Source organism: Leucopleurus acutus (genome assembly GCF_964270905.1).
Source record: "Leucopleurus acutus genome assembly, chromosome: 12".
NCBI lineage: Eukaryota > Metazoa > Chordata > Mammalia > Artiodactyla > Delphinidae > Leucopleurus > Leucopleurus acutus.
In genome coordinates, this window is record NC_139154.1 from 73,021,360 (window position 1) to 73,035,384 (window position 14,025).

General features: G+C 37.1%; 1 protein-coding gene across 4 annotated transcripts in view; it reads left to right on the plus strand.

Moving 5' to 3' along the window:
* The window catches only part of ERLEC1 (endoplasmic reticulum lectin 1), a 38,968-nt gene that overhangs the window by 11,472 nt on the left and 13,471 nt on the right, over positions 1–14,025 (plus strand). For all 4 annotated transcript variants that reach the window (XR_014326636.1, XM_082851532.1, XM_082851531.1 and 1 more), the window contains 3 exons: positions 74–203; positions 10,714–10,875; positions 11,505–11,564. Coding sequence is in view for 3 of the 4 variants with exons in the window: in XM_082851532.1 (XP_082707658.1) it covers positions 74–203; positions 10,714–10,875; positions 11,505–11,564 (352 nt within the window). In the remaining variant the exon portion in view is untranslated. The remainder of the gene's footprint in view (positions 1–73; positions 204–10,713; positions 10,876–11,504; positions 11,565–14,025) is intronic.

Consider the following 14,025-nt stretch of genomic DNA (forward strand, 5'->3'; position numbering starts at 1 on the left):
TTTTAAACATGAAATGCACACATGCTTTAAAGTGTCGTTTGCTTAGGTTTAATGCTTTGTTCTCACTGAATAGATTCAGAGCATCTCCTGTGAATGACATATTTTGCCAGTCACTACCAGGATCACCATTTAAACCCCTCACCCTGAGACAGTTGGAACAGCAGGAAGAAATACTGAGGGTGCCTTTTAGGAGAAATAAAGAGGTATGAGAATTATCTAACAGTATTTCTTTCAGTGCTTCCTTTTCCAAATTTCAGAGCATATATCAGTATTTTAATGATTTCTGTAGTATAGTAGTAGTCATTTATTTTCCTGACTCAAAATTGTCAATTCCAATTCTTCTGATTTTAATTCTTTTCCTTATTCTAATACTTCTCAGAAACTATTTTAGCATTCTCTTACACTCATGATTCCATAATTTTCTTTTTTATTAATTTGGCTGCATTGGGTCTTAGTTGCAGCACGCGGGATCTTCACTGCGGCTTGCGGGATCTTTCATTGCAGAGCATGGGCTTCTCTCTAGTTGTGGCACATGGGCTCCAGAGCGCACGGGCTCAATAGTTGCGGTACATGGGCTCAGTATTTTGGCATGCAGGCTTTGTTATCCCATGGCATGTGGGATCTTAGTTCCCCAACCAGGGACTGAACCCATGTCCCCTGCATTGGAAGGCAGATTCTTAACCACTGGACCACCAAGAAAGTCCCCCATGATTCCATAGTATTTTAAAGTTTGCCATCCTGTTCATTTCAGTTAAGTTTAATTTTTAGCTAGTTAAGTGGATTTACCAGCTAAGCCTCTTGAAAAAATAGACTGCAGCCCATCTCCTAATGCTTTATTTATTCTTCAGCTCATTGCTATTTATTATCAAACCATATTTCTATCATTCTTCTTAAACTGTTCTTATTAAGGTCAACAGCAATCTTTTGCTTCTAAATTTGCTGAACATATGCATAACTTGATCTTAGCTGAGCGATAGAAGCTTGAACTTTTTCTCCTTTCTTTACTACAGGTCATTATCTCTGGTTCTCTCTGGTTCTGATCTCTTGTGTACTAGTTCTTTCTCTGATTCCTGCTCCTTAAAATGTTGAACTTCCCCTGGTTCTGTCCATAGCTGCTTTCTCTCCTTATTGTACATAGTCTCCTTAAGTAAGCTCATCCATGAGTTATAAATACACATCTGCAACACTGATCTTTCTCCTGAACTCAAATCACAATCAAATAATTAACATGTATCGAGTCTTTACAACTATTATCTAATCCTTACAATAGCGTATAAGATTTACTATTATCCACCTTAACAGGTTAAGGAACTGAGGTTCAGAGAGGGGAAGTGACAAGTGATGGGTTAGAGATTAGAATCAAAGTAGTCTGATTCTAGAACCTGTCCTCTTAACCACCTCTCTCTGCTGCTTCTCCCTTTTGATATGCTATCTTCCCTTTTCATCTGCATATTGGATGTATATACATTTTTAGTAATCTCAAACTTAACCATTTTTTTCTCTTTCACACTGACCCTTTTGTAGTCTTCCCCATTGCTTTCAAAGCAGTGTTCTCTACCCAGTTGTCCAAGTCAGAAACGTGAGTCATTTTTCTTATCCATCTCTTAATTCATCTCTAACTCTAATCATTTACTCAGTGCTATCAGTGTTATCCACTGACTGCTTTTCAACTCTGTCCTGTCATTAGTTCAGGACCCCATCATTTTCTAAGACCAGAAACTAATGTCCTCATGCATCTTCTTTCTAATTCCTCCCACACAGCTGATAAAATGTTCTTTCTGAAGTGAACATTTGATTATTTATTTAATCTTTTGGTAGTTAACATGATCTATACCTCAGGATAAAATCTTTGCTCATACAATGATATTATCAAAGAAGAGTCAAGACCATTTGTGGGGACTTCCCTGGCAGTCCAGTGGTCAAGACTCCACGCTGCCAATGCAGGGGGCACAGGTCAATCCCTGGTCAGGGAAGTGAGGTCTCACATGCCATGTGGCATGGCCAAAAGATTAAAAAAAAAAAAAAAGACCACTTGTGATCTACCTTCAGCTTCATCTCTCATCACCATTCCCTTGATCCCAGCTATTTTGAACAACTTAAGAGTTTCAGAAAAGTACCACATTCTTTCCAACCTCCTTGCCTTTGAATATACTGTTTTGCCTCTTCCTCTGTTGTCTTCTCCCCTCCCTCCCTATATCTGATGAATAGAAGGTCAACACGTGTATGCTTGAAGATATGCTTCCAGTGTCACTTCCTTTGCAAATGAGCCATGACTTCTAATGGATTACCCACGGAAGAGATCAGTGTTTCCTCTTCTGTGGTCTTGTGTTTTATTCAGTCCTCCATTATAGCACTTTTATGGCTAAAATTTGTTCTTTTTCCTATGGTTCTTCATTTAAATGGAGGGAAAATAAACTATGCTTTTGTTACTTGGGGTTTCCAGCTCCTTGCATGATACCTGGTATGCTGTTAGTACTTTATAGTGGGTTAATTAACATTTAACTGCAAAGCCTTCTTCTCCCCTTCCTCTTGGATACTTACTGCGAAAGTATTGCCAGACTCTTTGTGAATGTTGTGAACCCTGCCATTCTGAGAGGAGGAAAAATTTATCTTAAACTTAATCTGCATTTTATTTGAAGTGATGTATTGAAAGATTAGAGATGGAATTCAGTTCTCATCTTCTTCTTGATAGTAGTTTAAGTACTGACAGGTACTTAAAGTCAGCTTGATCAAAATGATTCACAAGTCCAACTTTAACTATTCTTCAAGGTAGAAGTACCAGTTTATTTTTCTTTAATTAATGTGTTTAATCTGCAAGTTGAGAAAAATTATTTTTAAAAAGCTACATATGGAGTGCTACCCACCACCAGTCCCTCCCATCAGGAAACTTGCACAAGCCTCATAGATAGCCACATCAACCAGAGGGCAGACAGCAGAAGCAAGAAGAACTACAGTCCTGCAGCTGGTGGAACAAAAACCACATTCACAGAAAGAGAGACAAGATGAAAAGGCAGAGGGCTATGTACCAGATGAAGGAACAAGATAAAGCCCCAGAAAAACAACTAAATGAAGTGGAGATAGGAAATCTTCCAGAAAAAGAATTCAGAATAATGATAGTGAAGATGATCCAGGACCTCAGAAAAAGAATGGAGGCAAAGATCGAGAAGATGCAAGAAATGTTTAACAAAGACCTAGAAGAATTAAAGAACAAACAGAGATGAACAATACAATAACTGAAATGAAAACTACACTAGAAGCAATCAATAGCAGAATAACTGAGGCAGAGGAACGGATAAGTGACCTGGAAGACAGAATGGTGAAATTCACTGCTGCGGAACAGAGAAAACAAAAAAGAATGAAAATAAATGAAGACAGCCTAACAGACCTCTGGGACAACATTAAACGCAACAACATTTGCATTATAGGGGTCCCAGAAGGAGAAGAGAGAGAGAAAGGACCAGAGGAAATATTTAAAGAGATTATAGTTAAAAACTTCCCTAACATGGGAAAGGAAATAGCCACCCAAGTCCAGGAAGCGCAGGGAGTCCCATACAGGATAAACCCAAGGAGAAACACGCCGAGACACATAGTAATCAAACTGGCAAAAATTAAAGACAAAGAAAAATTACTGAAAGCAGCAAGGGAAAAACGACAAATAATATACAAGGGAATTCCCATAAGGTTAACAGCTGATTTCTCAGCAGAAACTCTACAAGCCAGAAGGGAGTGGCATGATATACTTAAAGTGGTGAAAGGGAAGAACCTACAACCAAGATTACTCTACCCGGCAAGGATCTCATTCAGGTTCAGTGGAGGAATCAAAAGCTTTACAGACAAGCAAAAGCTAAGAGAAATCAGCACCACCAAACCAGCTTTACAACAACCGCTATAGGAACTTCTCTAAGTGGGAAACACAAGAGAAGAAAAGCACCTACAAAAACAAACCCAAAACAATTAAGAAAATGGTCATAGGAACATACATATCGATAATTACCTTAAACGTGAATGGATTAAATGCTCCAACAAAAAGACACAGGCTCATTGAATGGATACAAAAAGAAGACCCATATATATGCTGTCTACAAGGGACCCACTTCAGACCTAGGGACACATACAGACTGAAAGTGAGGGCATGGAAAAAGATATTCTGTGCAAATGGAAATCAAAAGAAAGCTGGAGCAGCAATACTCATATCACATAAAATAGATTTTAAAATAAAGAATGTTACAAGAGACAAGGAAGGACACTACATAATGATCAAGGGATCAATCCAAGAAGAAGATATAACAATTATAAATATATATGCACCCAACATAGCACCACAATATATAGGGCATCTGCTAACAGCTATAAAAGAGGAAATCGACAATAACACAATAATAGTGGGGGACTTTAACACCTAACACCAATGGAAAGAACATCCAAAATGAAAATAAATAAGGAAGCAGAAGCTTTAAATGACACAATAGACCAGATAGATTTAATTGATATTTATAGGACATTCCATCCAAAAACAGCAGATTACACTTTCTTCTCAAGTGTGCACGGAACATTCTCCAGGACAGATCACATCTTGGGTCACAAATCAAGCCTCAGTAAATTTAAGAAAATTGAAATCATATCAAGCATGTTTTCTGACCACAACGCTATGAGATTACAAATGAATTACAGGGAAAAAAATGTGAAAAACACAAACACATGGAGGCTAAGCAATACCTTACTAAATAACCAAGAGATCACTGAAGAAACCAAAGAGGAAGTCAGAAAATTCCTAGAGAAAAATGACACTGAAAACACGACGATCCAAAACCTATGGGATGCAGCAAAAGCAGTTCTAAGAGGGAAGTTTATAGCTATACAAGCCTACCTCAAGAAACAAGAAAAACCTCAAAAAAATCTAACGTTACACCTAAAGGCACTAGAGAAAGAAGAACAAACAAAACCTAAAGTAAGCAGAAGGAAAGAAATCATAAAGATCAGAGCAGAAATAAATGAAATAGAAACAAAGAAAACAATAGCAAAGATCAATAAAACCAAAAGCTGGTTCTTTGAGAAGATGAACTTGATAAACCATTAGCCAGATTCAAGAAAAAGAGGGAGAGGATGCAAATCAATAAAATTAGAAATGAAAAAGGAGAAGTTTTAACAGACACCGCTGAAATACAAAGCATCCTAAGAGACTACTACAAGCAACTCTATGCCAATAAAATGGACAACCTGGAAGAAATGGACAAATTCTTAGAAAGGTATAAGCTTCTAAGACTGAACCAGGAAGAAACAGAAATATGAACAGACCAATCACAAGTAATGAAATTGAAACTGTGATTAAAAATCTTCCAACACACAACAGTCCAGGACCAGATTGCTTCACAGGTGAATTCTATCAAACATGTAGAGAACAGCTAACACCCATCCTTCTCAAACTCTTCCAAAACATTGCAGAGGAAGGAACATTCCCAAACTCATTCTATGAGGCCACCATCACTCTGATACCAAAACCAGACAAAGATACTACAAAAAAAGAAAATTAGAGGCCAATATCACTGATGAATATAGATGCAAAAATCCTCAACAAATACTAGCAAACAGAATCCAACAACACATGAAAAGGATCATACACCATGATCAAGAGGGATTTATCCCAGGGATGCAAGGATTCTTCAATATACGCAAATCAATCAGTGTGATCCAAATGCCAATTTGTGATATTAACAAATTGAAGAAGAAAAACCATATGATCATCTCAATAGATACAGAAAAAGCTTTCGACAAAAATCAACACCCATTTATGATAAAAACTCTCCAGAAAGTGTGCAGAGAGGGAACCTACCTTAACATAATAAAGGCAATATACAACAAACCCACAGCAAACATCATTCTCAATGGTGAAAAACTGAAAGCATTTCCTCTAAGATCACAAACAAGACAAGGATGTCCACTCTCACCACTATTATTCAACATAGTTTTGGAAGTCCTAGCCACAGCAATCAGAGAAGAAAAAGAAAAGGAATACAAATTGGAAAAGAAGAAGTATAACTGTCACTGTTTGCAGATGACATGATACTATATATAGAGAACCCTAAAGATGTTAGCAGAAAACTACTAGAGCTAATCAATGAATTTGGTAAAGTTGCAGGACACAAAATTAATGTGCAGAAATCTCTTGGATTCCTATACACTAATGATGAAACATCTGAAAGAGAAATTAAGGAAACACTCCCATTTACCACTGCAATGAAAAGAGTAAAATACCTAGAGAGACAAAAGACCTGTGTGCAGAAAATTATAAGACACTGATGAAAGAAATTAAAAACGATATAAACAGATGGAGAGATATACCATGTTCTTGGATTGGAAGAATCAATATTGTGAAAATGACTATAGTACCCAAAGCAATCTACAGATTCAATGCAATCCCCATCAAATTACCAATGGCATATTTTACAGAACTAGAACAAAAAATCTTCAAATCTGTATGGAGACACAAAAGACCCCAATAGCCAAAGCAGTCTTACGGGAAAAAAACTGAGCTGGAGGAATCAGACTCCCTGACTTCAGACTATACTACAAAGCTACAGTAATCAAGACAATATGGTACTGGCACAGAAACAGGAACATAGATCAATGGAACAAGATGGAAAGCCCAGAGGTAAACCTACACACCTATTGTCAACTAATCTATGACTATGACAAAGGAGGCAAAGATATACAATAGAGAAAAGACAGTCTCTTCAATACGTGGTGCTGGGAAAACTGGACGGCTACATGTAAAAGAATGAAATTAGAAAACTCCCTAACACCATACACAAAAATAAACTCAAAATGGATTAGAGACCTAAATGTAAGACCGGACACTGTAAAACTCTTAGAGGAAAACATAGGAAGAACACTCTTTGACATAAATCACAGCAAGATCTTTTTTGATCCATCTCCTAGAGTAATGGAAATAAAAACAAAAACAAATGAGACCTAATGAAACTTCAGAGCTTTTGCACAGCAAAGGAAACCATAAACAAGACAAAAAGACAACCCTCAGAATGGGAGAAAATATTTGCAAATGAATCAACGGACAAAGGATTAATCTCTAAAATATATAAACAGCTCCTGCAGCTCAATATTAAAAAAACAAACAACCCAACCTAAAAATGGGCAGAAGACCTAAATAGACATTTCTCCAAAAAAGACATACAGATGGCCAAGAAGCACATGAAAAGCTGCTCAACATCACTAATTATTAGGGAAATGCAAATCTAAACTACAATCACCTATACCAGTTAGAATGGGCATCATCAGAAAATCTACAAGCAACAAATGCTGGAGAGGGTGTGGACAAAAGGGAACCCTCTTGCACTGTTGGTGGGAATGTTAGTTGATACAGCCACTATGGAGAACAGTATGGAAGTTCCTTAAAAACTAAAAATAAAATTACCATATGATCCAGCAATCCCACTACTGGGCATATACCCAGAGAAAACCATAATTCAAAAACACACATGCACCCCAATGTTCATTGCAGCACTATTTTCAATAGCCAGGTCATGGAAGCAACCTAAATGCCCATCGAAAGACAAATGGATAAAGAAGATGTGGTACATATATACAATGGAATATTACTCAGCCATAAAAAGGAACGATATTTGATCATTTGTTGAGATGCGGATGGATCTAGAGACTGTCATACAGAATGAAGTAAGTCAGAAAGAGAAAAATAAATATCGTATGTTAACGCATATGTGTGGAACCTAGAAAAATGGTACAGGTGAACTGGTTTGCAGGGCAGAAATAGAGACACAGATGTAGAGAACAAACATATGGACACCAAGAGGGGAAAGCGGCGGGGGGGGAGTTGGGGGTGGTGGTGTGATGAATTGGGCGATTGGGATTGACATGTATACACTGATGAGTATAAAATTGATGACTAATAAGCACCTGCTGTATAAAACAAATTTTAAAAAAAAGAAAAAACAAAAAGAGCTACAGATGATGCGCTTCCCTGGTGTTGCAGTGGTTAAGAATCCGCCTGCCAGTGTGGGGGACACGGGTGTGAGCCCTGGTCTGGGAAGATCCCACATGCCACAGAGCAACTAAGCCCGTGTGCCACAACTACTGAGCCCTCTTGCCACAACTACTGAAGCTTGCACGCCTAGAGCCCATGCTCCGCAATAAGAGAAGCCACCGCAATGAGAAGCCCGCACACTGCAATGAATAGTAGCCCCCACTCAACACAACTAGAGAAAGCCCACGCACAGCATTGAAGACCCAATGCAGCCAAATAAATAAATTTATTAAAAATAAAGCCACTGATGATAATGCTTTCTAAATACTTAGCATCTTTAGAGTACATGAAAATCTTAGCTAATACTGTAGGATGAGTGATTACTTAAAACTGATCATCCTTCAGAATAATTTTTTAGAAACTTAGTTTATTACACATAACTTTAAAAATGTTGATATTTGGCATATGGTTTGCCTTTTAAGTGTGAATCAAGCTTTACCATAAAGGATTTTTTTTCTTTTTTAAACACAATACATATATGGCTATTAGAATTCTGGTTTGATGTTCCACCTGTGTTATTACATTAAATTAATTTGGAAATTACTGGATTTATTAAAAATCTATTTTATGAATTTCCAAACCCTGCTACAAAAACTACTATCATCTTGCTTTTATTGGAGTAGTTTTCCTTAAAAATGAAAGTAGATGTTCTGTCCACAAGAAGGAATAATAAATTGTCATTCTTCTTTTCTTCCTACCTCTTCCCCTTTTCTCATCTGCAGGTTTCACTGTGCGTTATTATTCTTTTGTTCACTAACCTTACTATAGGTCTCATATATTGTAAGTAATTACTTTAGTCTAGTGAACCTTAGCTCCTTATGTGTAGTAACTATGTCTGCTGCTTTTTTTTTTTTTTTTTTTTTGCTTTAGATGATCATTTTTATGGGTATCAGTGTCCCAGTGTCTTACGTGGTCAAGTACTACATTACAAAATACATCTTCTACTAGAAGATTTATAGCTGATTCACAAAGTTACTTAAAATTGATCTCAGGACTGTTGCTGTTGTAATTGTTGAAGACCCCGTAAGTTTGATGTAAGATTCTTGGGTAGAGCAAAAGAAAAAAACAGAAGAATAGGGTCGGTACTTCATTTTTAATACTCCATACTTAAAATACTGTCAGGAGCATAGTAGTAGGCTCTGAATATAGAAAGAGTTATATGTAAAATTCAAGGTTCTTTCAAAAAACAAGAGGCCATCTTGCCAATCTTTGTTCTTAGTATTGGAGGAGAGAGAGGATAAGGTCATTGGTTTCCAGAGTAACCACCCAGTAAATCCTACAAGCTGAAAAAGAAGAAAAGGACCACAATTGGTCAATGGCAACTACAGCGGGTGAAAAAGGAGTCTATACATTTTACTGTTTAATTTTTTTAAATTATTTTATTCAGTTAGTTGGTACACCCACTTCTTCAGTTCTGGTCTGGATTCATTTCCTCTCTGCTTACTGTGTCACTCCCTTATGTTAGATTCACTTTGTCTGTGGCCTGGGTAATTGCAGCTCCTAACTTGACTCTCCACCTCCAGATTTGTTCTTACCATTCCTTCTTCCCTGCCCATGCTAAAGTAATTACTTAAAAATCTGATCATACCATATCTTTGCCTAAAACCTAAAAGATAATGTCCAAACTTCTTAGCATTACATAGTTTTCAATCTGTAGTGCCTGCTTCTCTCTGGTTTTAAATATCATACCATACCACACATCTTTGCTCTTACCTCTTCTTCAGGTTCACATGCATATGCACGCACACAAAACACATACACAGACATTCACATAAGTCACAAATTATTAATGTTTCATGAATTAATCAAGGGCTTTCTCTTTGTGAAGTCTTCGTGTTTCAGTTCTTTGTCAAAGTCTACTTGAATCACCCCTACCTCTGTGAAACTGCTTTTCCCTCTACCCTTTCTTTATTAAACTGCAGTTTCCTCCAGGGCAACAACCAGGTCCTGCTACATTTGAGTAATTATAACTAATATTCATATTTGTCCCACTCAGCTCTTTATTAGCCTGCTTGTTATCCTTTCTTTACCCATAGTAATCACATTTCCAACACTAAATGTAGAAACACAAAATCTAACATGTAGCAAAGTACTTAATAAAAATAGGAGACAAAATATGTGAAATGGAAATTATCCCTCTATGGGTCACCGTGCCCCTAACTGGTAAATGGAACTAACATTTGCCTAGAGCTTTCTCTATGCTATTAAGTGTTGCAAAATTCATTTTCTTAAAACACATTAAAAATGAGTGGACAGGGACTTACCTGGTGGTGCAGTGGTTAAGAATCCACCTGCCAATGCAGGGGACAGGGTTCAAGCCCTGGTCCAGGAAGATCCCACATGCCGTAGAGCAACTAAGACCACGTGCCACAACTACTAAGGCCGTGCGCCTAGAGCCCGTGCTCCACAACAAGAGAAGCCACCATAGTGAGAAGCCCGCGTGCCACAACGAAGAGTAGCCCCCGCTCGCCACAACTAGCGAAAGCCCACGTGCAGCAACAAAGACCTGATGCAGCCAAAACTAAATTAATTAATTAAAAAAAAAATGAGTGGACATTTTTTCCAAATTTTCTGAAGTTTAAAAATAATAATTTAAGTCATACTGAAAAAAATTGTGTGGCAAAGAAGCCCTTAAACATATGTTTATTTAATTTTAGGAAGATATGCAATCAACTAAGGAAGAGAGATTTCCAGCAATCCACAAACCCATTGCTGTTGGTTCTCAGCCAATGCTCACAGTTGGAACAACCCACATATCCAAACTGACAGATGACCAACTCATAAAAGAGTTCCTTAGTGGTTCCTACTGCTTTCACGGGGTGAGAAGTGAACCATCAGTTTAAGTATTTATTCTTACAGCTTTCACTTGTGTGTTATTTATCAAGGGGCATTAGTAGCACTGAAAAAGATTTTTTGTCTATAGAGAAATGGCAGGATTCTGGAAGCTTCCCAATGGACATTTTCTCTCTGCATCTAATTATAATCCAATGCATAGCCATTATATTCTCTTTACTCACAGGCTAAAACTTGATGTTTACTTGACAAAAATATATATACTTAAGTACTTCATATGTGATTCTGGCTAATTGCTGGAATGGGCATCAATGATTGTGTAGCCAACATTTTGGTTATGTAGCAATCACATTTAAAATTTGAGCTAATATCTACAAAGGTTAAATTTTGCCCCTAAGAACTCCAGTGGGAAATACACTTATAAGTGGAATTTTCGTTTTACTTTATTTTACCAGGGTGGTACAGCAATTATTCTCTAGTAATGTCTATTTTTTAAAGTTTATCAGTAATTTTTAATTTTGATTTTCAACCATATTATTGCTAGTACAGTTTTTTATAATTATATGTATGTCAATCACTATCATGCGGCAGTATTGAGACAGACCCCAATATGCCTTTCTCTGTACTATAACTTGATCTGTTTCCTTTCCTGTAGGGTGTTGGTTGGTGGAAATATGAATTCTGCTATGGCAAACATGTACATCAATACCATGAGGTATAGAACAGCGTTTATATCACTCTACCACTAGGCGGATTAAAGTTTCAAAAATCTTTTGTGGAAAAAAAAGGGGTGGGGGTTGGTGTTACTTTTAATTATAAGATGATTTTAATATGGAAATATTCATCAAAGTGTCTCTAAATTCTGGAAAATGGAAAACTTTGTGTCAGTTAAGACTAAGTCAATCATCTTAAAGTAACGTTATTTATTAACTACTCAGATTCTTGTATTACTGTGAGCCTGGAGGAATAATAAACTACAGTGACTAACCTCTTTAGCTTTGACCAAGAAATTAGTCATTGTTATAACTCATCGTTAAATTAAGTGAATGGTAAGATAGTATATCACTAGAGTTAGTAAAATAGGATAAATACAGCAGGTTTCTCAACTAAAAGAAGGTACCATATCATCTAAGCTTAAAATAAGTTTTAAGATTAAATGCACTGGCTCTTTATTCATAATTTCATAAATCAGTATTCTCCTACACTTGAGCCAAAGCTGCTTAAATTCTGAAATTCAAGCCCCAGTAGTTTTGTCATTGTTGTAGTTTGTTTAGTAAGGTAAACTACTAGACATGGAAAACAAACATTAATAAATATTGATCTGTTTTAAAAGGCTCTTTTTATTCCCCCAAATAAATAACAATGGGTAATTAGAAAATACTGTATTTGCCTTCTTGAGATGTTTCGAGCTGATCTTAAATTTCAAGATGGATCATAATGGGAAAGATCAACTCACTTTCCACAAGTAAATCACTCCGAATTTATGAGGTGTCTGTAAACTAGAACATTTTATTCTTCACTTAAGCCTGAGATATTCCATTTTACTATGCTTTCCATTTATTCTTGCTGCTTGGATGTTTTACTTAATTTTTTAATTAATACAAAAAAGAAGTGTCATCTAAGTACAGCCCAGATAATACCCAGTGGCTTTTTTTCATATAATTAAAGGAATATATGCCAGAAACATAGAATGAAAATAAAATTTTCCTCCACTGTTGTCCCATTTTTCAAAAGTAACAGCTGGGGCTTCCCTGGTGGCACAGTGCTTAATAATCTGCCTGCCAGTGCAGGGGACTCTGGTTCGAGCCCTGGTCCGGGAAGATCCTACGTGCCACAGAGCAACTAAGCCTGTGCACCACAGCTAATGAGCCTGAGCTCTAGAGCCTACAAGCCACAACTACTGAGCTGGCATGCCACAACTTCTGAAGCCCACGTGCCTAGAGCCTGTGCTCCACAACAAAAGAAGCCACCGCAGTGAGAAACCCGGGCACCACAACAAAGAGTAGCCACCACTCGCCGCAACTAGAGAAACCCCGTGTGCAGCAACAAAGACACAACACAGCCAAAAATAAAAACAAACTGAAGGAGAAAAACCATATGATCATCTCAATAGATGCAGAAAAAGCTTTCGACAAAATCCAACACCCATTTATGATAAAAACGCTTCAGAAAGTAGGCACAGAGGGAACTTACCTCAACATAATAAAGGCCATATATGACAAACCCACAGCCAACATCATTCTCAATGGTGAAAAATTGAAACCATTTCCACTAAGATCAGGAACAAGACAAGGTTGCCCACTCTCACCACTATTATTCAACATAGTTTTGGAAGGTTCAGCCACAGCAATCAGAGATGAAAAAGAAATAAAAGGAATCCACTTCAGAAAAGAAGTAAAACTGTCACTGTATGCAGATGACATGATACGATACATAGAGAATCCTAAAGATGCTACCAGAAAACTACTAGAGCTCATCAATGAATTTGGTAAAGTAGCAGGATACAACATTAATGTACAGAAATCTCTTGCATTCCTATACACTAATGATGAAAAATCTGAAAGAGAAATTAAGGAAACACTCCCATTTACCACTGTAATGAAAAGAGTAAAATACCTAGGGATAAATCTACCTAAGGAGACAAAAGACCTGTATGCAGAAAACTATAAGACACTGATGAAAGAAATTAAAGATGATACCAACAGATGGAGAGATATACCATGTTCTTGGATTGGAAGATCAACATTGTGGAAATGACTATACTACCCAAAGCAATCTACAGATTCAGTGCAATCCCTATCAAACTACCAATGGCATTTTTCACAGAACTAGAACAAAAAATTTGACAATTTGTATGGAAACACAAAAGACTGAATAGCCAAAGCAATCTTGAGAAAGAAAAACAGAGCTGGAGGAATCAGGCTCCCTGACTTCAGACTATACTACAAAGCTACAGTAATCAAGACAATATGGTACTGGCACAAAAACAGAAATGTATCAGTGGAACAGGATAGAAAGCCTAGAGGTAAACCCACGTACCTATGGTCAACTAATCTATGACAAAGGAGGCAAGGATATACAATGCAGAAAAGACAGTTTCTTCATAAGTAGTGCTGGGAAAACTGGACAGCTACATGTAAAAGAATGAAATTAGAAAACTCCCTAACACCATACAC